The sequence below is a fragment of the Andrena cerasifolii genome, chromosome 14 (assembly GCF_050908995.1).
Source record: "Andrena cerasifolii isolate SP2316 chromosome 14, iyAndCera1_principal, whole genome shotgun sequence".
NCBI classification, from domain to species: domain Eukaryota; kingdom Metazoa; phylum Arthropoda; class Insecta; order Hymenoptera; family Andrenidae; genus Andrena; species Andrena cerasifolii.
This window is the reverse complement of record NC_135131.1, coordinates 6,876,944-6,901,246: the sequence shown is the minus strand read 5'-3', so window position 1 is coordinate 6,901,246 and position 24,303 is coordinate 6,876,944. Positions and strand designations below refer to the sequence as shown.

Below are 24,303 nucleotides of genomic sequence, written 5' to 3'. Positions count from 1 at the left end.
CCCATCTGTCGATGCAAAGAATTCTACAGCGATGCGTGGGAGGGAAGGGCACGTGGAATGACGAGTCGCGCACGCAATCACGTAGACGTGGAACGTAGATGAATCGGTGTTGGAACGTGCTCGAACGAAACATTGGCGCGCAAATATACTTACGTGTCGCGTAGATACACGCATTCTTGGCCGCGATGTGGATTCGAGCCGCGATGACGACACGTTGATAACACAATCACTACTGGGAGCACCACCGCCGTATCCCGCATTACTCGGCATGCCGATAGTTCAAAATCACTGCGTCAAATGAAACAAGCATGAAGACGAAACGCACGTTAAAAAGGGTGGAGGGGATATAGGGGCCTGGGAGACACACGGCACGACGTTACGTCGATCGACGTGGTCGTACCACACGCCGCGGCGATTACAAAACACGCAGCACACTAATTCCCCTTTTTTTTTCTCTCCGGTCGGTTAGCCGGAACTATTTCAAGGCTTCGGGTCTGCGTGGTTTCACAACACATACGCAGGGAACGATCTACGAGGCCTCCCGTGATCCGGAGGCGCCCGAAATCCCGTCGATTTTTCCGTTAAACGCGGCCGGCCGGTGGCATTTCTTTAGGACAAAGGCGAGCGCGCGCGCGCGCGCGCGGACGGTGTACGCGGCGACGATGACTCCACGGGCCCTCGCATCTAACGCGCAGTATCTCGTCGGCATCGCGAAAAAACAAACTGCTTCCCCGAAGGTTAAATCGCCGCCGAGACCTCATCCCGCGTATGAGCGGACCACGCGCCCCGCTTCTTTCCTTATCCCACCTTCAAACAGGTTGTTGATACGCGCGTCACTACGAAATCGTCCGGGCTACAGGGTAAAATCGCCTGGGCTCTTTGGCGCGTTTATCGTCGCTTCGCTTCCGCACAGGTGCCGAAGCAGATACGCGCGCTCGAGAATGGGAATTTGGCGTCGTATGACTGCAATGGTCGATGTAGCGTATCGGCTTTGCCTTTGGCGTTAGTTACGTGACGACTGTCACGTGGGGCTAGAACGTAGCTCCCCTTCGTCAATTATCGAATCTGTTAAACCGAAACGATCGATGGCGCGAGCGCGACCGATCCGTCAGAGGTGCGAGACGAAAATTCCACCGACGCGTGATCCCGGTGCGTTGAAAGAGGGCGATAGGACGCGAAATCCCGTGCGATATCGAGCAACCACCCTGCGCAATTCACCCCTGCGACGCGTCGCGAAGATGTTACCCCCGAAAACAATGCAGGAAAACATAGACACGTGCTGGGGGAGCAAAAGGCGGACGGTGTCGCGAGAGCGGCGAGGAACCGACCAGGGGGAGGAACTATTATCGTGCAAAGTACGAGGATGGCGACGCAGGACGTTTTCCTTTTCTTTCCCGTGGTCGCCATTATCGATAGACTGAGAGGTGGATGGGGTTGATCGGGCAAGGTGAAGGAGCGAGGAGGATGACTGGGAATTGGGCTAGGGAACGGAGGAGAGAGATAGGTAGCGTGCAAGTGGAGAGAGGAAAACAGAGAGAGCACTACCCGCGTCCCGTATTGCGTAGCAAGCGCTTGAATGGATTACGTCACGCGCCAGAGGCAACGAGAGGGTAAAAACATCGCGTCAGACATGTTACCTGCCACACAGCGTTTGTTTATTGCGTCGTTGGCCGGGCTGCAGAGCGATGAGTTTTTGCGCCGAAGGACTTCGGCCCCGACCTCGGCCCGTTTCTTTTCCGGCCGCGGCAGAGGAGCAGGCCCCGCGGTGGACGAGATAAAGCACGAGGTGGCGAGAGCCAGCACGCTCTACCGCGCCGCCATATGAAACGCCACGAAATCTGTACACCGTCCGCGTTCGTTCCCCTATGTGCGCGCATCAGCGGCACCGTTTACCGTTCTACGCGTCTGGGTCGCGCGACAGGATGCCGGAACGTTTCCCAGACGTTCCCCGTGGCACCTTTGTCCGTCGGTGAACGATCGATCGTCGAGATACAGGGGGATTTCACCAAAGTAGAGCCCGCCCATGCTACATCGGAGGTCGAAGGGATGTTTGTTAACAAGGGTGGACGAAGAGGGAAGAGAAAGCCTCTCCCGCGTCGTTCCCCACGTGTGTTTTCGCCGATCAGAACCGACCAGAGGTCCACTCTGGCGTGTCCCACGGCGTCTTTATTCTCTATCTTTTACCCTCTCACTTCTCGCCTGTCTGTCCCTCTAGCCCCATTTTAGCTCCGTCTCCCTCGGCACGGTTCCTTCCCGTCTGTCCTTCTCTCTCCCTCCCTCCGTGTCTCTCCGCACTGTACGTCGCCGCGCTCGGGTATCCCCTTTCGTCTCCGGCCCGCGCCGCGCACCAGACACGCAAATTCCGTCTCTCTTAACCCCTTTAACCGGCCGCCTGCTTACTTGTTCGCTCGACTGGACGGCCACCAAGAATACTGGCGCACCGCGTTCCACGTGGGTAAGCGTGTCCTTTGAAAACACAACGGCTCTCACCGCCACGGCACATTCCACCGCATAGCACGACGCATTTCGTCTCGTAGCGCGCGTGTGGCTCGACTCGCGGCCCCGCGACTCCTGGCCGTCCCTCGTAATAGGATGTAAGGACGGCACCCAGGGACCCTGATGCTCCCGTGTATCGATGCACCACAGAAGAGCGTGACTCTTTCAAAGACGCGACGAACGCTTTAAGGAAACGCGCACCGACATACTGACGAACGAGTCAGCTGGTATACTGATCGGGAACACTATCGCGGGCGCCTGCTTGGCCACGGGTCACGAACGCCGAAGCGCTCCGCGGGGAAACGTGAACCAGGTCTCGTATAGGGGGACAGGAATCCGACGTACGCGCCGCCGTCCGTGCGAGCCTCTTAACTAAGGCCAGGACCGTATCAGCCCGAACTTAAAGCCCCTCCCTTCCAGCCCAATATATGTACCTCGTTACGTGGGCGCTTTAACCCCTCCACAGCTGTCCCCGGGATATGTTTACGAGTGGTTAAGACCGACAAAGTGGTCAACAACGCAGGTAGCCGGATACTAACCATAGCATTGTCCCTTGTGGAGATGAATGACCATTGTTCGGGGGTTGTTGTTCGCGTTTTGTATTTCCGACCGTAGTGAAAAGGTTAAGACTTCGATGGGCTAGTTCGAGGCAGGGGGTGAAAGATATTTTTCCCTGGAAATCGGAGATGGAAATTGCTTTCTTCTATCCTCCTATCAGTTGCGCCTATATAGGTTTGTTTGAGTTTCTTGGTGTGCTTGCAACTCAAATCGGTTAATCAGGATTTCTTTCCACATTTGCATCTATATTCTTTGTCACTCTCTTTTCTAGATTTCTTATTGAATGCTAGCAGTGTTAAGAAAATTACTATCCCTGAATGTTTTCGCGCGCTCCCCTACGAATGTAAACTCTATGCCTTGTTTAGTAAAGGAATCTATGCATCTGCACTATTGTGTGCGATATGAAATGCAGTCTGCTGTATCGACCCTCGGTAATATCTTAGCACAGTGTTCTACTATACCGACTGTAGTCGGTATTATCATTCCCGCTGTGAATCATGCATCGCTATTCGCAATCAATTATCTTTATTCGTTTGCTTAAGCAACCTCGTTTCTTTGAATTTACACGTTCGTTATTCATTAGCTTATACCCTAAGATAAATGTAGCGCAATAAATATACAACACGTCCGCGCCGAACACTGTAAAATCAGCACAGTTCAGTCTAGCTTCTTTTTAATAGTAACTTGTCTCGATATCGTCCTCCAGCACAATTTCTTCAGCCCGTACACCAGCACCAGCAACGTTATCGCATAAAACGTCACCACGTCGATGGAATAGTACCGAACGACGCCCATGTACCTGCAATAAAGTACTCTTCAGTCACCTTTAATTCGACTTTTGGAATCTCTGTTCGAGTAGCTTCAATCTACCTTGCGGAGCTTTTCAAATGCTCGGCCCCTTTGTACTTGGCCACGTGCTCCACCCACCAAGTCGCTAATTTCCTGGGGCTAATTGGCAACTCCCGTAACAGCGAGCTCCTTCGTTTCGCCGCCATGCGATACGAATTGTTGCGCACAGCAGCCACTTTGAGGATGCCCTCGCGAAGGTCCCCGATCGACACGCCAGCTAAATCCATCACCAGGGCGTAGCCCAGCTTCTCTGTAACGCAGCGTTTCATACAATTCCCTTCTACTTGTTCGATAAGAGATAAAAGTTGCTGACGTAGCTAGTCGGCGGTGAAATTAGTCAGGAATAGGGTCCAGGGCGCGGACTTACCGGCTTGCGCCGCGTTTCCATCGTGGTCGCAGAAAACGGGCAGCACGAGAGTGGGGGCGCCATGATAGGCGGCCTCGTGGAGGGATAAGAGCCCTCCGTGAGAGACGAAAGCTCGGAGCTTCGGGTGCCCGAGTAGATCCTGCTGTGGCCACCACCCAGATGTTCGGACGTTCGACGGTAGATCTTTAATCTTCCCGCCCTCCCATTTCCACACGACGTTGTAAGGGATCGTGGCGAACGCCGCCACGAAGATGCGGCGAAGTGCCTCTGGCATCCCCGACGCGCGCACCGACGAACCCATGGACACGAAGATGAACCCTGTGGGCATTTTATAGCTCGTCATTGCTATTAGGTTGTCTTCGAAGGACGACGTTCGATCTATTGCGAAATTTCTCGAACTTATTGGAATCTGGTCAAACTAAAGTAGATCCTTAAAGCTACCCCGCTCCCAATCGCGGCTAAGCCACTGTACAAACCCTCTCCCTAAATAGAAAGGATATTACATTCTCGAGTCATCGATCTTTTTAACTATATCGTTATAGACAACATACACGAGCCCCCTGACCATCTTCATTAAATTTATCATTAAATTTTTAGCCTCGCACTTAATGTTAAATTTAATTTAGACCTTCGATATAGGCTGTAGTAAATAAGGATTTTAGTTTAATTATTAGCGAAGTGAAATCTCCTATAAATGTGATTAACTTTTTATAACTATAGGGGAGCCAGAAGAAAAACCTCGGGCGCCGGGAATCGAACCCGAGCCATCCGCGTGCTGATCAGTCGCGTTAGCCACCACAGCTATCGCCGACTCCCGGCGGTCTCTATCCTCCGAACTCCTCATAAATGAACGCTCCTATGTGCTAAAGTCACACATTAGGCCGTTGCCCTAAATGCCACGCGTATGCCTACTACAATACGCAGATTGCACTGTGCAACTCCTATTTCTTTTACAAAACTTTGTGTTTTAATGTAATCCAGCGGCTGCACTATTGACAAAACTCTTACAACGATGTACAATTATTAATGTATGCTATTTGCACTCGCAAACTGTACAAATCTTAAGACGCATGAAAAGACTACGTCGTAAAAATCCGACCAACAGTCTGCTTAACATTGAACTCACCGCGTTGCAAGAAGCTCTCCAAGTCGGTGCTAAGTTTGGTGGGCGGGTTGCAATGGAGGCAGGCGACGTTGACGACGTTCGTCAAGTACGGGACGGAATCCGCCACGCTGTAGTGGCTGTTCTGCAACGTGAGTGGTACCTCCATGGTGAGGTCTCGAACATCGGGCAGCTGGTCCCCTGGAAGAACGATGGCCGCGGTGAAAACTCCACGCCGTCGAGCAAGATCGATCGATTTTTACCTAAATGTTGCCTCAGAACTGGTTGAAGGTATCCAGTGATCATGATCCAGTGCATTATCCTGAGGGTGACGAGGCAGGCGACGTTCAGCACCCTTTCGAAGATGTTCATGTCCTGCGTGAAGGGTCTGCCAAAGTAGGGCGTGATCGACCACGGCGATGGGTTTCCTTGTCTTGAGATCGTGCCAGTGTACAGGGCGACCTGCATCGGAACATCCATTGGTTGCCGGATAATTCTTTAGCGAGCAATTACGTTCATCAGCTCGCCTGATGATAATTAAACTCGGGCTGGGCTTAATTGAAACTCGATACCACGGAGCGCCCTGATTGGGGTGGACTGCCGTTGAAATTATTCTTTTTAGGGCGCCCTTTATGGGGTGGGTGTGTTTAATTGGGTGGCACAATTAGGGGAGAACGAGCGGACTGTTAATGTCGATTGATCGGGAACTGGTGGAGGTTGACTCTGGTTGCGAGGCTGGGAGCTCGTTGAGGATGAGATTCGCGTTTTTATTATTACCGTGTTGAGCATGATCGTGGGTACATTTTCCCCGTGAAGAACGCCGAGAACGCACTCGGGATAGGACCCGTCCAGGACGACAATGTCCCAACGAGCACGAGGATCGCCCTCCGGCTTCCTCAGCCGGGAGACCGACGTTTCGTCCCGGAGAACCGCCTCGCAGGCCTCCCAGGCATATCGCATTGCGTCCCAAGGAGAGATTGGCAGCTCATCTCGGAACCTTGCACCCACCAGGTCCCACTCCGACGTGTAATTCCCAACGTAGGCCTGTGGATAAACAAATTCGTTTTAAGGAGGTGAAATTGACCCCTGAAAATCCGGGTATCTTCCGATTTTTTGTTATAAGTCGGGAACTGCAAAATAATTGTTTTAGCCAAACGATAGATCTAATTAAAACAAGTAACTTTTGTCTTGAAACTTTTTCTCTATCCCTTACAGTTCACGAGTTGTAATACAAAGTCGGAAAATAATTACATTTCCAGGGGTTAATTTCAGCCTCTTCCAGCGAATTTGAGCAGCAAACAAAAATTGCGTTGTAATCAAGAGGAAATCCCCTACATGTTCACAGAGTTTCAGAATTTTTTGAATTTTCGGCTTCGGGATCTTCCCTTGTAAGTCTACGAAGAACGACCGAGAAGAGAACGAGCGTCGTGGATTGCTCTCCACGCTTTGGCCAGAAATTCCCAAGCCCCCTGAAGAAAGCAATCTCTAAGTTTCTCGATCATCTTCCACGTCCCCCGGAGAGCAATCCAAGCGTCGCCGGCTTATTAGGAAAGCTGCAAGACGGCTAATCACCTCGAAGTCGGGTGGTACGAACTCCTGTAGCCCGTGGTTCGCGGCTGGCCCTGGGAACGCGCTCACAAGGGTGACGTTGTGACCTCGCGCCTTCAGACTGCTACCAAGAGCGACGAAGGGTGTGGTGTGAGACTTCGTGCCGCCCATCGTGGCTAATAGAACGTTGTACCCCATCGCGGACTGGTGGCCGCAGCAGATCAGCAGAATCACAAGCATCGAGCCGATCATCTTCTTAGATCCTCGGAGCCTTTAAGCTGGATCCACGGGTAGATTAAACGGCTCCTCTGTCAGAGGGCTACGGTGAAGCGCAGCGGTCGTTATCGAGAAAGACGCTCGACGTCGGTATTATCGCCGTCGCACCGAGCGCGTTCCAACATCACTTCCTCCCTTTTCCTTCCACTTGTCTTCGATATCTTGCCCTCTCGTTGCCGAGCACGCGTCCCTTTCAGTTGAGTTATTATTCCCCGAGTCTCCACCGCGGAAGCTGTAGGGCACTACAGGGAGCAAAGCTTAACGAGCTCGCGAGAGAGCGGCGGCTCGTCTGCTTTTCGTCAGCAGCTTCGGCTGATATATACAGGCCTCGCGCTTGGTCCTTCAGACCGCGACCGCTTTGGGAGCCAGCTGATCCATTATCATTCTAATGATCCAATGAAAAATCACCGTCGATCACCGCGCACCGTAACAGACTCCTTTGTCCCTGTCCTTTTTACGAGAACGACGGCAAAATGAGATGCCCCTTGCACGGTCGCGCGTGGAATTTCGAGTACCTAGTTCGACATCATTCCTTCACGAGCACGCGCGCGTCCGGTCACGTCCGTTTCCGTGGGTCTTTATTCCATCTTCGAATTCTGAAAGCCACAGGAGAGCGAAATTGATTTTTTTTCTGAGGTAGAGCGTGTTTGCCACCACGTCGATCTTAGCTAATTCCTCTCTTTTTGCAGTGCTTTGGCTGCGAACGAAGTTCTTAGCGCGAAGTGACGTACTGGCAATTATGATTTATTCTTTCTATTTTCGCGGGATATTTTAGAGTGCTGCTTCGAGTGTTAAGAGGTCATTCCTGTAATCGCGTCGCAAAATTCGGCAATATTCAGTTTTTTTTGTCTCAGCGAATACAACGAATAACAGTGTCAATTTTTTTTCATTTATTAAGCTACTTATAATGTATACGGAACAATTTTTTAAATACACTTTAAATTACAGCTGTTTTCAGGCCCACCGTTTAGCCGTCTAAAATCGAGAGACTTTCGGATATGTATGCATAACTTCCGAAAAACAATAGTTTTTTAGCTGAAACTTTTTTTTTAAGTAGTTCATAATACTATGCAAAGATAGTAAAAAAACGGGAAATCTTCATCGAGCCGTTGACTCGTAAAAAAATCCACAAAATGTACACATTTTCCGAAGGTTCGAACGGGTATATCCCCTTAAGTAACTAAGAACGTAGCGCTACAGTCAACAGTACTCAAAGATTGAAATGACCGATCATCATCTTTCTCTTACCAAGAAAAAGAAAAAAATTCCTCGGAAATAACTGTATGTTAATGGTGCATGTGTACGACCGAATTATACCGGCACGATTCTCGTGAAAAACTTCAACCGCGTGATAAAAAAGTTGCGTGTATAACATTAACGTGGAGTTTTTGTCTGCAGATATTAATCGAAAGGTCGAAACATACCTACTAGAAGAAAAAGAACGTCATCTAAAGAAAATATCGATGCTCGTTTCATGGGCAATGATTTTATAACCATTTATGGAAATATATAAATAAAATGCTGCACTGTGAAATACAGCTTCTAAAGGTTACACATACGAATAAAATTCTTGTCAGAGTATTTTGGGCTACCATGGCGCAACGCAAAAAACGTTCTTTACAGTTATGTTTAAACATACTTCGTTCTGTGTAACTCCGGTTCGAGTTTGCAGGGCAATTATTGACAAACCTTTCAGTAAAACGAAAACTCCACGGTTTCGATCAAATAAACCAGCGGTCCGGACCGATTTATCTAACGTGATTTGCCTGTGAACTTTCGCTGCACCTACGTTAGTTTTACAGTTCTGTTCCGTCGCAGACTATGATCGCGACGGACGAAGCCCGCGGAGTGACCAGCTAATACGTTCCCACCCCGTTAAACACCACCCCATTCCACGCGAGATTCCAACCTTGATTATTCAAACGGTGCTCCATACTTTCACTAAGAACGCGAGTCTCAAGCGCGCCTTTCGGACAATACGATCCCTGGAGACCGGCGGACGGGTCTCGCCCCTTTCTCCAGCTGCTCCTCGCCAGTTTCGCGGCTCTTCCTTCCACCGAAAAAAATGGATCTCGATCGGGCGATTTCACCCGGCCGTGCCATTCCGTCCCGACCGCCTACGAAACTGAGAAGGATCGAGAGAAATCGTCGAGCCCGTTCCGGACCAGAAGAATCGAAAGTTCACGGTCAAGAATCAGGCGGAGGACACCGCCAGCCGAAAATCGACCGTCCGATTTTCGGTGACTCGAGAGACGGTGGGATTAGAGGGCAATGAAGCAATGCCGCGCTTGATCGTCGTCAGATTCCAGATCCTAGATCGAAGATCCACCCGTAACTGTGTAATTATATCCTGACGCGATGGACTGACAAAGGAGAGTGGAAATTGAAACAGAAGGTTCCACGCGAGACCCGACGCGAATCCCTGCGAGCTGAAAATTTCATTCGGTATAATCGCATCGGCACGACCCTGGCTGATGGAAGGGATTACGCGGGAAGAACGGAAACGAAGCGTGTCGGAGTAACGGAACAGAGACCCTCGAGATTTCCTTTGAAATTAAGAGGCTGAAGTGTTCGAACTGGCCGAGGAGCAGCAAGCGAACGTTCCGAGTGGCTGGAACGATTTACACACGATTACCGAGGGAACCGATCGACCGGCCTACATTGATGAGCTGCTTAAATTCCTTTCGCTGCCTTCGAAAATCACTGGACGGAACGCGATCATCCAGGACAGTTTTTCTTACCTCGCTGGCCAGCTCGACTTTCTTCTTCTCCTTTACGCGTGGCCAGGGTTACCTTCCTTTCTCACGCACTCATTCGTCACCGTCCTCCTTAGCATTTCTACGAAAGAAATCTCTTCCGCGCGGCAGCCGCAGCCGAATCTCGGCAACCGCACCGATCGTCCACCATCCGATCTCTTAGCATTCCCCGCGCCGTTCCTCCTGCTTTCACAGTGGTCGAATTTATTCGAACCCAGAATCCCTTTTGCTAGCGCGCAATCAACCACCGCACCACGTTCACTGGGGATGATTCGAGCGGACCGCGGTTCGTTTAGGTCGCGCCACGAGGGGGATGATCACCGATCAACACCGACCGATTTCTGCCGAGGCGCGGACCTTCAAGTTCAACGTGTTCGAACGCACGATGCTCGGATATCACCGAGCGTGAAAGTTTGACTGGCCAGCGGCAGCTTTAATGATCAGCTGTGCTCGAGAGAGAGAGTTTTGCCTCCCACCAATTCGCTCCTTGGTCTTGCACGGTCTCTTTCGCGAAGATGCTCCGTAACGGGTGGCTTAAAGGCACGGCAGGCACCTGGCGAACGATCGAGAGGGAGGCTGTGCGAGTCTTCGCAGTCGATTGACGGAAAATTTCGGTGCTGGGTCGTTGCGTTGGCGCGGGCGTTCAAAGTCACTCATTTACACCTTCGTCACCCTTGGAGGGGTATGCGAGGAGGAGTGAGGCTCTTGGTTGAAATTTTGAATGGAGATTGTGCCGGGTTTTGGAAACTATTGTAGTGTTGTAAATAGCTGTTTGCGCGGCGTCTTGTTTAATTAATTTTCTATGCACAATTACGGAGCACAGTTTCGCGTGGAAAAAATTCATTCAACTTTAAAGTGCCATAAATTGTTTGTTTTCTTGAAATTACAAAATTTGGCCTGTCAGCCAAGTTTAATGGCAACATTATTTTACAAGAATATCATTTTACTTCTGGGATCCATCGATGTTTGAAGCAGATATCACGCTGACCGTGTTTTTTGCAGTGATCTAAAGAACCTTAAAAATCATAAATAATTTAATACAAAAATTATTGCAAATAAATTTCCTCCTGCACTTTACGAACTAATGAATCACGTGTAATAAGTATTTTGTCTTCTTTTTTTAATGAGACCCCTAAAAGAATTCGTAAAGTCATTTGACATAGACGTGTTCGCTGTCTCCTTCGCTTCGTTCAGGAACCAATTGCTTAGGAGACTGTTACCTCGGTAATTTAATTTAATTAAAATTAATTTAAGCACCTTTTGTGCTGTGATTAGGTCTTAGGACTCGGACAGTTTTGTTTCTTTTTATTTATTTTATTTCACTTTAGTTTATTGTTTTACATTTTATTTTATGTTATTTTATGTTTTTGTTATATTTACTTGATCTTCGTACTAATTTGCTCTATACTTTGTATCTAAAGGGTTCTCCCGTTAATTTAATAATAATAATAATAATTTATTCGCGGCTAAACGTACGTACCCTCTTAACGCTTTAAGCACTCGATGTCTTCTAGTTTGTAAAAGTTGCGAGTCACTCGCGTGGTTACTGTGCTTTTGGGAGGAGGGGTTCTACTTCACAGATGAGTTAATTATGATTACGGGTTGACGATTCACAGTGAAAGTCGATGATCTGTGCGTAGATTACTGGATTAGGTTCGGCGAGAGCTCGCCGAGGAGTTTTTATTCCAAGAATCAGACCAATTTCAATTACGGTTTAATTCTGAAGAAAGTGTACGCCGAACGGCACGATCTTTGCTCGAGCGATGCCGAAGAATCCAAATCAGAATCCACTCGCAGTACAGAACATATAATTATTTAGCTCGCATGACTCGCATCGTGCAACGCGAACACCCACTATCTCACACCATAATTTTGCCCGCGAAGCTCTATTGTACCATCGCGATTTCCAATACAAGATCTTAATTGCCCTCGTTAATCGCAGGCGTCCGAATGCGAGCGACATCCCCATTAGCATAGTTTGTATCGCAGAAATTGAAGCGATCGCGATCGACTTTATCGGGGCGCAGGTAGGACAAGGGGAACCTTTCCGCACGCGCGACTCATAGAAGCAGATCACAATCGGCGCGGAACGATGGACGAGCAGCGGCGAAATCGAATCCGCGTCACACATTTTCCTCTCGCGATTGAGCAACCAGCTGTACACGAGGGATCCACTGTACACAAATAACCGATCGTTAAGTTTACGCATGTATGTGGGCCGAATTTGCTGGCGGATAAACGGGGCACGCCCAAGCTTCCATACACCCGACAAGCAATCGAGTTTCTCTTTCACTTCTTATCCACGAGCAGTCCAATTCGTTCGCCTAATCTAATCGCCAGATACGTCACGCGAAATACATAATTCACCGATCACAATTACAGCCCTATTACGCGAAAAACTTGGTGCTCGAACTATCGAGAGTAGAAATGGGTCCAGTGGTCGCTAGGATAAACTTTAATATTCGAAAACACTTCGTTAGATATGATTTATATGACAAAAGAAATTTCTATCAAAAGGATAGAGATATTTATTAAAGTAAAGTGTTCTTTACAGGACCACAGTGCCATTTAGGACTCCTTAATTAATCCATTCTAATCTCGTATTCGGCTTTCTTGGTGTCTACACGAAATCACGTGTCTCTTCTTTGGGTTTTTTTTTATTCCGTGTGCTAAAGGGCTCTGCCCGTTAATAAACATACAAATATTAATAACCAGGTGTACCAGGTGTACTAAAAAATATATTTTGTGGCAAAGATGAAGGTGATCTCGTGAACGAGCCGAAGATCGAGCAGACCTGACTTATTTTTCGAAAAGCAGACCTGACCCTGCTCAAAGCAGGCCTGACCCCGTTCAAAGCAGACCTGACCGCCTGCAATAGCTCGAAAAGCAGTGGGTCTGTGCAATTTCGTCGACAAGTCTCGAGCAAGCTCGAGAAAATTCCAACGGCACCGCAGAGGCGTTCGACGACCCAGAAACAGCGGTTTCGCGAATCGCGACGGAATAAAGAATTAGGACGAATTTCACCATAGTTCAATACCGTTATGCGTTCGCGACCGATTTGCTATCTGTACAGTCCGCCGGGGCGTTTCGCGCTGCGTCTAAACGATTTCGTGCCCGAATGGCAGCGTTATTGCGATTTCTTCCAGAGAGCGGGCCGCGGTGTGCAGCCACCGCGAAGGATCTTCATTTTCACGGTCCCTTTCGCTGGTCCGTTAACTCGCGTAGCAAAATCCATACAGTGGCATCCAGGAGCGAGAATCTAGAGATACCCCCAGAGGCGACAAAAATTCCTTATTCCTCCTACGACAATGACAAATCTCCATCTCGCGCGAGCAGAAGTTACAAAGATTTTCGCGGTTAAATTACCACCGATCCCGAGGCAAATCGATGTCTCGCCGACATTGATGCGTTCTCTGTAATCCGTATCTCTTCTGAAATCCATTGCACAGTCGATTTGCCGCACGATTGTCAGCTGCGTAGCTCGGTTTAGCGTATAAGTTCCTCGGACCGTATTACTCTGCTTTTCTTAGTTCTCGTTTCTCTAAAGCGTTCCCCGTCGATAATAATAAGTCCCGAAACGACCAGTGCAACGTAACGAAAATAATTAACCACAGGGAGGGTTAACGAGCTTATCAAGCCTGAAGCCGCGACTTCCGATGTTAGAGCGAGGTAGACCGAGTTTTCTCTGATCGATTCAGCTTTCCTCCATTGGCTGCCCCCGAATAATGCCCGGCCGCTTCACAGCTCGTTAAATCGGTAAATTACACTAGCCATGAAATTACCTCCTGCCCGCCGCGTTTACCAAGACAAATGCCCCAGTTTTCTGCGCCCCGAGGATGGGAAGGGCGCTCCGTCGCAGCCAAGCTCGTCCAGCTAGTCCCTTCTCGTCCAGGGAGCCCACGGTCGCAGATTGGATTGTCGAGTAGTTTGGAACTCGGGTCGCGACCATTCATGGACCTTGCTAATCCCTTTTCCCTCCATGGTAATCGCCGTCGAAGCAAATCGGCCCGACTTCTCGTGATACCATTCAGCAAGGGCAAGGAATTACGGGCAAAAATACTCGGATCTGTTCCTCTGTTTTTCTGGAGTAAGACTGCTCCACTGAAGCATCCCTCCGCTGGAGGATCGAGAGGATCTGAATTTAAGGGCCGCTTCTGTAACTCTAGCAGCACCGATCGCAAGAAATTGGAAATCGCAGCGATTGGTTATGTTAGCCCCATTGCGCGCGGATCACTCCCCGCGCTTATTCGCCGGGACTCGAAATATCCTGGGAAGCAAGGAAAGGTTCGGACATCGAGGTGCTCCGGGTCACGTTTTATCAGCCCGGAGATACATAAATTTGATCTCGGAGAGCGAAACGAGGCGGCGTTTACATTCGCACGCGTGTTCCCATTGCAACTCGCGAGCCCCTGCACAGCAGATCCCCGGGTTTTACGCTTTCGGACTCGGTCTGCATTCGAATTCCGTTTAAAACGTCACGGTCGCGGTGCGCGGTCCCGTGGCACAGTGGTCCGGAGCCGTAGAAAGGTGAACTGAATTCGCGTCGCTGTTATTTATACGGTACTCGTTACAAATGGAACGGTTTTAGGGGCTCTTCGAGCCGTAGGATCTGATTCTGGTATTATTTAATTCCGGGACAACGAACTACGCTTGTAAAATATTCTTAAACTCTCTGTCGAATTTCCAGTAAGTAAAACTTACACGACTATCGCTATTTATCTTCTTACAATTGTTTCTTAATATTTCTGACAAATCTTAAGTAGGTTTTAACAAACACTCCCGTGCAAAATTCTAATCTTAGTTTTAAACTGGAAAAGCCGGATAAAATGGAGTTCCACGAAAGGGTATTTTTTCCGAGGGTTGTAACGTGCCATATTACATGTACTTACAGGTGAAAAGACACACTATAATTCTACGTTTAAGAAAGAGTCATTTTGCCCCATCTTCAAAGCTTTTCCAAACAGTCTTGCGTGACTTGTGGCAACCCTTACTCACCCCGAAACTTAGTCTACAGCTGTAGGAGCCTATGTCGGAAACGTCAAGGGTTTCCGAAGAGGTTGAATAATTGAATTCAGTTCACCTTTCTACCATTCAGGACCACCGCGTCGTTCTGCTTGCCTCCGCAGCGCGTTGCGAAACACCGACGAGCTTCGCGAAAGATTTGGAACGTGTTTCCACTAGCAGCTTCCTCCACTCTGGCAACCTAAATTCTGTCGCCCCTTCATCGTTGACAATCGTTTAGCGTTCCGTTTAAAACGGCAAGCAACTTCCTCTATTTATATCCTCCCGTTTCACGAAACTTTCCATGCAAGAAGAACGAGGGAGAATAAGCGAGGAAAAAGTTAGGAAAAGCGAAAGAAACAATCGTTGGCTCATTAGTTCCGCGATTACCATTCTCCTCTCTCCTCGGCGCGGTCGCGGGGCGCAGCAGCTAGACATTTCTCCATCGCAGTCACGATCGTTGATTGTTGTAACCGAAAAGCAGAGATTCCACTCTTTGTGGCCACTGTGCAGTTACTCGAAGCTCGCCCGCCTCGTTTATCCCTGGACCGGGACGGCCTATTACCATTGCGCAACACCTCCCGATCCGTTCGACTTTGGGAAATGACTTTGCGCAGCTGTTACACGCGCGTCTTTCTCTTCCTCCTCTTCCGGACACGTGGGGTCAATAGAAATTCTAGCCACCTTCGAGTCACCCTTTCATTATCCCCGACGCGATAATTAGTTTCCTAGCTATGATAATTATGGACCGAGTTCTGGCGTGATACACGCCGTGGATTCGTTTCGGGGACTGTAATCGTCCAGCGGACCAGAGATGGGAATGATGCTTCATAAATTGTCATCTATTTTCTCTTTTCAGTTCGGCCTGCAAAGGTGAACGAACTTCTTCCACCGAATTTCACTGTCCGGAACGTGGCCTAATCCGATTTCGAGTGAGATGGAATTTGGTGGGAGTTCAATTGACTCTGGAACACTGCGATTGGTAATATTCAGATTTATATCGGGCCCAGCTGTAGGGGGCCGTTCTTAAGGGGACTAGGCAGTCGAAAAATCGATCTTTTTATTGTATTTTCTCGAAAGTACTACCTATCTTTTCTGAATGAAATGTAGTCCCCTTAAATTACGCAAGGTTAATTTTGGCGATTACCATTCGGTGATCATTTCGTCGATCACCGATCTTATACTCCCCAATTATAAGAATTCGTAAGACTTTATATTCCAACCGCCTTTCCAACCCCGTCCTTTCTTACGTAATATTTTTTCAGCTGCTAAAATTCTTTTAAAGGTTTATATAATCCACTTAATTCGGTTTCGCGCGAGGCACCGATTTTCAGACTACTCATATCGAAAATCAGGTTAAAAAAATATTACGCAACACGCTGCCTGACTCCCTCTTCCCCCGTGCAAGAAAACGTAAAACAAAATCGCGACCCACTCTTCCCCTGCAAAAGTCTTGCGTAATTTAAGGACGATCTCTTGCAAGTGAAGCATGTACCGATCAATTATCGTCGAAGCTACGTACGTCGTGAGGGGATCGGATTATTTCGGTCAATGTTGCCTCCGGAGAGGCACGATCGCGGGGAACGGAGGCGTTGAATTTTCTTCGCGATTTCACTTTCGCTACCGTGGCATAATCGCGCGTGTCGTGAATCGTAATCTTAATTTCATGGAGCGGCCCTGCGCCGCAACGACGCCGTAGCCAGCGTTACTGCAACGATTCGTATTCCAGCGGCGTGCGACGGAATAGAAATTTTATAGGCGACCGGCAATTTTCGTTACCGATTTGGTGACACCGGCTCCTCACGATCAATCCACGTCGGTGGGATTCGATCGCTGTTTTATTCATTAACGATCCTTCCGTTTATCGTCGCCACCTAGCTTGCACTACATTCGCATCTACATTGGAATGTCTGCGCGAGGGATTGAATAGCAAACGCCCCTTCTGCATTTACCTGGCGCGAACCGAGATGTTCCATCGGGTCGCGAGTAAACGATAGAATTTTCTCAAACAAACCATCCCCCACCCGCGATTAAATTTTTATACCAGCCCGGCACGCAAGAAATCCTCAACTGGAAGCGTTCTTCACGCTCCGTTCCCTCTGCCACGCCGACGCGTTTCCCAACGGAGGAACCAGCGGGCTAATTAGCACTCGACAGAATCTCGCGCTGGCGGAGGCCACGAAAGGCGAATGAAGCCATTCGAGGAGCCGCGGAGAACACTCTCGAAAATATCATTCCGCGCGCATTTCTTCGGCAAACATTTCACGCATTTCTCTCGCTCGATCCCCCGGGATGCGCGAGCTTCGCGGGTGCGTGAATCGTTAACGGGCACGTGGACGATTTGGAAGAGGGGGAGGGGAGGAGAGAAAGGGGCCACATGGTTCGAGTATGCTGCTCAAAGAATATATTGAAATACTTTCTCGCCGAGGCGTCTGTCCTCGCGCTCGATGGCCCCTCGGCGCGGGTTCCTCGAGGAAGCTGGGGGTCGCGAGCTTTCGGGGGGTTGCTCGACGAAGTCCTCAGTTCCCGTGCTCTCGTCTGTTCAGAACAGTCAGCGCCGTGTTGTGGCTGTCTGGCAGAATGGTCCTCGAGCTGCGTATGTCGAATATCTTTCTCAGGGAGCGAGGGAACTGGCTGTTCAGGGCCGCGTAGATGATGGGGTTGTAACAGATCGAGGACTTGGCTAGCAGCGCTGGAAGCACCGCCACGGAAGCTGGCGGCCTCACCTGCGAGGAAAGTCGAGGGATGCACTCTCTCTGCGTCACATGAGAAATTTATCGACCCTTGGATAACGGATCGCTCGACCTCTAACGCAGACTCTATTCTGCTTCGTAATCTCATTCCTCGAGAATTAAGGGTAGGTAGGCACTGCTTAGGCAGTCGTTTCTGCCGAGAACGAAGCATTTCTTTTTCAGTTAATTGCAAGGAAATAAATTGGAGCTGAGAATTGGTCTTTGACACAATGTTTATTAACGTCATAAGCTTTACAGAGACATGTTTGTTTAGGCAAAAATGCGAATTAAAGATGACGCTACAGATGGATAATTAAAAGGGCTTTTTAAGAAAGTTTCTTTCGTTTTGCAGTGCTAACTTATCCCTTTGTAATTAATCGAAAAAGAAATGCTTCATTTCCGACAGAAACCACTGCCTAGTACCCTTAATACTATCGGCAGGTAATGATGGTGGGAGGCAGAGAGGGAGTCGATCAGGGGGATGAAAGACTGTGACTGTAACTTCCGCGTGGAATTCTGTTGCGCAATGTTTGCTGGCCAAATCGCGAGACTCCGGCCTTCGTCTAATTCCTTCCTCGTTGAACGTCGCGCTTCGGGATAAACGACTCTCGAGATCCTGGAAAGGAGAAGCCACGCATCCGTGGGTACTTACGTCGAAATATTGCGCGGCCAGCGCCAGAGCTGCGTACGGCGACCAAGCGAACATGAAAGCCGTTATCATTAACGCGACCATCTTCGTCACCTTCCCCTCGCGTCGCCCGCGTGCACCTGCATTACAAAACGGAACGTGTCCCGGAAACCTGGCATCTTGACACCTCTTCCGCGTCGAGCGTGGAACAGGGTGGCGCAAGAAAAACTGGGAATAGAGGGGAGAGGTCCCGTTTGACATAGAACCACGGGTCGCTTTCGCGAGGACACGGGATGGTAATTATCGAGTGATTGCTCGGTGGCATTGTCTTCCTCGCTGTCTCCCCGCGAGTGGCACGGATCACTGCCTCGGAGACAGGGGGTTGCGCAGGAACGAATCTATAAGACAACGGTTGGCGCGATTAACCGGGGTGTCAGTGAGAAATGAAGGCTCTCGTATTGGCTATTTGATTTTGGCGATCAGCAAGGTATTCAAGGAACGCTAGGCAGTTCTTCGGAGTTCGCAGGAAACTCGATGGTACCTGCTCTCTTGCTGACTTTCTTCAAAGTCAGCAGAATCGCGACGTAACTGGTGGCGATGACCAGCACAGGGATGACGAGGCCGAGGATGAAGAGGAAGGCGATGTAGCTGCCGCTTTTGGTGACAGGATCGTGGACCTCCCAGGAGACGCTGCAGGACACGTTCCCTGCTTCGGGGCCGTAGCTTCCCCAGCCGAGGAACGGCGGCACCGAGAGGCACAGCGCGTAGACCCAGACGAAGAAACCTAGTATCACAGCGTGCCTGTTAAAAGCAGACAGTTTGGATGAGCGGCTAAAGTCACCTAGCATTTATTTCAATTAGATTCTCACCTTATAGACAACGTCTTCATCGGTCCAGCGATCAGCAGCCACCTTTCAACGGCCATCACAGTCAAGTTCCCTATACTGGCGAAGCCCAGGGTGGACATAAACCAGGCGTACCTTGAGACGGGCAGAATAGAATAGATTTCTCGTGACATTCTGCGAAACTCAATCCCTCCGCACGTTATTAGAGTATCGCCACTAAATCTGCCCGCGATCTCCAATCACCGAAGCCCCCCCTTTTCAGGATTTTCAGAAACAGAGGGCTTCGAGAAGATTCCACCGATTTATCGGGTGAAATCTGAACTGAACCTGTAACTCGAACCACGTGCTCTTCTTTTGTAAGAATGAAAGAGAGGAATGTTGGAAACAGAGAAGCAAGGAGAGCCGGGAACGAGGGAACGTGGGTGACGGAATATGATGAAAGCGGCAGGGGGTGAACTGGCGGAGAAGGGAGGAGCAGAAGAGCGAACTAATTGCAGAGAGGATAACGTGGCTGATTAATGACAGTTAATGGGGATCAGTAGTTCGTCTGCTCGTCCACGTAAAACTACCCCTGGTCTTTGACACCGATCGCTTCCAAGACAAGTTTTAGACCTCAGCTTTTCTCCCACAGCGATCACCCGACATTGGTCAAAATCACGTGGGACGTGGTAATAAAAGGGGGATGATCGTGTTAAAGAGAATCAATGAGATTAACTGCAGAGACTTTTCGAATCGCACCCAGTGCTTTAATCCTCCAGGGTGTGCTTCGTTACCGAACGCTCGGTTTTAATTTGAAATGCAGGAGCCCGGGGAAATAATTGCATTCGGTTGGCTTCAAACCGGAAGCAAGCGCAGCTGAGGAGAACGCATAAATTCGGTTTTTTCAAATGCAAAGTGATTTTTTGATTCCCGTACACTGCGCAGTCACGGTGTATATATATATATATCTGGCTACACGTAATAGGTACAATATGCGCGCAACATCCTGCACGTATGCTGCGAAACAACGTTTTTATCACACCCGTGGAATGCGAAACGGCACGTTTCCAATTTTCCCCCTAAATTAACATTTCTCCCCGTCACTCCGCGCAATTTCTCCCACATTTTCGCGTGAATTGCGGTACAGCTGTTTCTGGCTTTAAAAGCCTCGAGAGGGAGCATAATCCTCCCACGTTAATTAAAAAAAAAAGAGAGACCTTAAAGAGGTGCTAATAAATCCTCATTAACAGGATAGCGACTCTAAAATATCCTTAAATATACCTTAAAGCATCTTCGTTAAAGCAGCAGCGTTATATCAATTATCCTATTTCACGATTCCGCGTCGGGGGGAGGTGAATTAACATCGAGAAGTTGTTTCTTACGGAATCATGTTTCTTAGCGATGTACAAGCTCCTCGATAAAGTTGAAGCATACTTGAAAAATACGTCGGGAACGTCCCCATGAAAATCGAAATCTTGTTCCTCCGTGATTAGGGGAATCGCTCGGGAATACAATCGATCAGCTGGAACGACCACTGTGTTCGTCAATAAAAATCATATCGCTCGGAGATTCAATTATTTCCCATCGCGATAGACGGTGGAAGGAAAATGTCCGCAGCCTTCTGTTTCTCCTCGGAGAAATCCCATGTAATTTCAGTTAATAAAAAATAAGTTGTACCAGAGACACACTTTGTAGCCCCAGTACCATCCTCCTGTGATTGCCGAGACCATGGCAACCGGATTCCCAAGGGCTGCCACTAAGAAGTCGCCAACCTGAAAGTAGTTGCTACTAAATTATCGCGGTAATGCTCCAGGAACGGCCTAAATAGTTCCCCCGATTCCAATACAAAGTACAAAATCAGGCACACGGATTTAATTCCATTCATCCACCGAGGGTGTATTCCTTCAAATTCTATCTCGCCCCTATCGGTGCTGCAAAGTCAGCCTGCCTATCAATCCTTCCCATGTGGGCCCCGTTCCCAGGGAACAACCGTAGCCCTCCGCATCCCTTAATCCGTTCCCCAGCGAACTCGGTATTAAAATTCACGGCCTGTAAGTAATCGTCACACAGAAGGAGCCTCTCGCTCGCCCGGAGTCTTTGAACATTAATTATAAACGAGGAAGGAAGGAGTAATCTCTTAAGCATCCTCGGCGTAGGTACTTAATATCCACGAGCCAACAGAATGGAATAAATTCCTCGAAGGAAGCTGCACCCTTCGTTGTAGCTACCCGGACGTTTCATGGTCTTTAGAGACAATCGGCGGGGATATCGAGACGTTCGCCCCCCGGAAATCTCGTTTGTTGATGCTCGATGTTGCGTAGAAACAGAAAGGACCAGAGAAGACCGAATTCCTTCGAGTTCCCTCCGCCAATGGAGCAACTTCTAACGTTTCCTCCGAGCTTCAGCTAAGGGGGTTGCAAAACAGTTGGATCACTGGATCCGACGCAAGAGCGCTTTAGTCACTGGCACACCACTCGCGGGAGAAAGCAGTAGGGTCTCCGAAAGAAACATTCCACGGTCCCAAAATTTACGATCGATTCGCGTGCCCGTTAAATTCACGCGTGGAATAACGAACGTTTATTTCCCAGCCGCGCGAGCGTAGATGTCAAACGAGTTTCCATGTATTTTGCATTGGGTTAACGACACCCACTCGCGCCTCACCCTCTATCGAAACTGCACCGGCGATATCCTCGCAGATCCCCGTTAACAGCCCGCGGGCGCTCGGCGGGGAATCCGCTTCGTTTCGAATTAACAAAAGCCCGATTATGAAATTTGTCCCGATCGCCGGTGCGAAATGGGAGAAGCGGAGCACACGTCGCGAGCCGTGCGACAATTTCGAAACGCTCTGCGTCCCCGCGATATTTTCATTTCTACCTCGCCTCTCCGCTGCTGAAAGCCAGGAAGAGGCTCCATCGGGCGTATCCGTTTGCGTTGCGATCACTTTCGGCGATATTAAATGAAAACACCTCGGGACGAGAAAGCCATCAAACTTTTTGCCAGAAGAAACGTCCAGGGAGAAGATCCTTTTAACCCGGTGCCTCGAGACGCGAAGCTGTGTAACATTTAGGCTCCCCTTTTCAGTTGCCTTTGCGCAACGCCAGTAACTCGAGGAATCCGAGGCATCCTCGCGAGTTTTCCCGTAACCAGTTACGATCTTTCGTAAATTCCAAGCCTGATGTCACCGTGCCACAGCGATGCCAGTATTTATTTCATTTATCTCCGCGTGGCACCGTTTCCACGCCGATACAGGGAACGACGGCTGCTTTCGCGTACCGTTCCGCTAGAAAGGGTTGCGTAGGATGCGATTTGCCGCGCTATGAATTATGCTCCTAGAGGCGTCGCGAGACAAAGATACCGTGCGTCGTTACAGGCTTGCAGGAGTCCGGGGATTCCAGCGATCGAGTGCTATGATTGTTAAATTAAATTTAACTGGGACGCAGCCTCGGACTGATCATTGGGAAGTTTCGCGACGCTTCTTGGCACTTATACCAGAGAACTCAAAGGGGGAACTTCGTCTTTCATTACCGCTCAATTCTATATCTATCTTCGAGTCCTCCGTGTACTTGCAATGAGCAAAAGTTTGCCCTTCGTCTCGGTCTGCTTCTTCGCGCTGAAACGTGATCTTCGGTTGCGCAACTGGAGCGACTTTCTTCGGCGAACTGTATCAACCAGTAACGAGTGACTTCTTTGTGGGCTAAGTGGCGTCATTGATACTTTCGTTACCGATGATTCAACGGCCGAGGGCCGATACACCCCTGCTTCCTACAGCAACTAGGGAATACACCACCCCCGTTTCTAATACCTTCGCAGGCGCGAACCCCGGGGACGATTACCTTCAACCCCTGCCCTTCCACTTCGCACCTCGTAAATGGACCTCGTATGTAACACTCACGACAAGGTTGACGAGGATCACGTTCACCGGCGTCCACAGGGTCTGAGCGTCCTTGACGATCACAATGACGACCAACAGGTTCATGGTGAAGCCGAAGAAGCCGATGCAGCCGAGGGTGATCGCCGCGCCGATGTAAACCGCCGGGTACACCTGATCCTCAGCGATATCATCCGGCACCACCAGGCTGCTACGATTCAATGACATCGTTCCTCGCCGCTGGGACAGCCGCCCCCGCCGCAGGCAAAGCACTCGTGGTCACACGAAACCAACGAACACCACGTGGTACTCGCCACGACGGGCTAACACTCGCGTTCCAACCCCCGGTCGCTTCTCTTTTCGCCGCCCCTTTCGCGACCTTCTCTCGCGGGCGACAGGACGCGGAATACGGGCCCCGTGCATCAATCAAAACCAGTGGCGGACTTTCAAAGTCTACCTACCCTTATATAAAGCCCGGCCGAAACTACCCTCTCTCCTTTGTCTGCACGTAGTATCTACCACTCGCCGCTGCTGCCTGCAACCAACCCCCCCGACGTGAAAAAGCAGCATGCGCGATATCAGCCTCACCGACCAACCGTTTCGCCACCCCGCGGATCTTCCTCGCCCCGTTGCCGCGGTGCCATACAATTAGCCACCGGGTGTAAATACTGTAAATGAAAGGTCATCCCTGCCGCGTCCAGCCGTTCCCTCGCGCTTCAATGAACTAGGTAATTCGGCTCCCACTTGCGGTGGGTAGAGGGAAGATCGTTACAAGAATTATGGTAGGATGGTGGGATACTTAAGGGGTCATTTCTACTTTGATCGGCCGAAAAGTGAAGCTGTCTTTAAAGATTTTTTTCTGAATAAATAGAATATATAGTGGGATAAATCTTCTTGGAATTTATTAAGCTACTCTTATATTATACAAAAAATATTTAAGAAGATTGTTTTTAATTTGTTTCATATGTTTTTTTATAGCGTCAATGTGACACCTACAAAAAAGAGCGGACGAAAGAAAGTTTAGGGTCAACTTTTAAAATCGCATAACTTTTTTAGAATTGGTCCAAACGACATGAGTTTTTTTATTAGAAGCTAGAAGGATTAGTTTGCTAAGTGACATGTTTCGTCATTTTGAAAAAATGCAATTGCTCGGAATAGGAAAAAAATAGCTCTTTTTTGTAGATGTTACATTGACGCTATAAAAAAACATATGAAACAAATTAAGAACAATCTTTTTATTTTATTTTTTTTGTATAATATAAGAGTAGCTCAATAAATTCCAAAAAGATTTATTTGAT

The 24,303-nt window shown here is 49.1% G+C and overlaps 3 protein-coding genes across 6 annotated transcripts in view; all 3 read right to left on the bottom strand.

Moving 5' to 3' along the window:
- LOC143376661 (insulin-like receptor) overlaps positions 1–2,849 on the bottom strand; it is a 31,901-nt gene extending 29,052 nt beyond the window's left edge. Inside the window, exons 1-2 of one of the 4 annotated variants that reach the window (XM_076827229.1) lie at positions 2,185–2,849; positions 154–288 (exon numbers count right to left, since the gene is read on the bottom strand). The gene's annotated coding sequence lies outside the window, so the exon portion shown is untranslated. The remainder of the gene's footprint in view (positions 1–153; positions 289–2,184) is intronic. The other 3 variants (XM_076827230.1, XM_076827228.1, XM_076827231.1) reach the window with 3 other exon arrangements.
- Positions 2,850–3,645: 796 nt separating this feature from the next.
- Positions 3,646–7,786, bottom strand: Ugt50b3 (UDP-glycosyltransferase family 50 member B3). The gene is made up of 7 exons (XM_076826065.1): positions 6,945–7,786; positions 6,150–6,416; positions 5,636–5,834; positions 5,397–5,573; positions 4,271–4,588; positions 3,925–4,153; positions 3,646–3,853 (listed from the first exon to the last, which is right to left on the bottom strand). The coding sequence occupies exons 1-7, from the start codon at positions 7,170–7,172 to the stop codon at positions 3,712–3,714; spliced, it is 1,560 nt and encodes a 519-aa protein (XP_076682180.1). The 5' UTR covers positions 7,173–7,786; the 3' UTR covers positions 3,646–3,711.
- A 9,686-nt stretch (positions 7,787–17,472) lies between these two features.
- LOC143376188 (pinopsin) lies at positions 17,473–23,707 on the bottom strand. Its single transcript, XM_076826152.1, has 6 exons — positions 23,030–23,707; positions 20,815–20,909; positions 19,183–19,293; positions 18,855–19,114; positions 18,338–18,453; positions 17,473–17,679 (listed from the first exon to the last, which is right to left on the bottom strand). Exons 1-6 carry the CDS (start codon positions 23,231–23,233, stop codon positions 17,473–17,475), a joined length of 993 nt encoding a protein of 330 aa, XP_076682267.1. The 5' UTR covers positions 23,234–23,707.
- Positions 23,708–24,303: the final 596 nt, after the last annotated feature.

Bases quoted from the DNA above. Each gene is read 5' to 3' on its own strand.
- Ugt50b3 (XM_076826065.1), bottom strand. From the start codon at position 7,172: ATGATCGGCTCGATGCTTGTGATTCTGCTGATCTGCTGCGGCCACCAG. The intron at 5,574-5,635 runs GTAAAAATCGAT...TCGTTCTTCCAG, and splicing joins AGTTCTGAGGCAACATTTAG to GGGACCAGCTGCCCGATGTT. The intron at 3,854-3,924 runs GTAGATTGAAGC...ACTTTATTGCAG, and splicing joins CATTTGAAAAGCTCCGCAAG to GTACATGGGCGTCGTTCGGT.
- LOC143376188 (XM_076826152.1), bottom strand. From the start codon at position 23,233: ATGTCATTGAATCGTAGCAGCCTGGTGGTGCCGGATGATATCGCTGAG. The intron at 19,115-19,182 runs GTGAGAATCTAA...TGCTTTTAACAG, and splicing joins ATGAAGACGTTGTCTATAAG to GCACGCTGTGATACTAGGTT. The intron at 17,680-18,337 runs GTAAGTACCCAC...CTTTCCTCGCAG, and splicing joins TGGCCGCGCAATATTTCGAC to GTGAGGCCGCCAGCTTCCGT.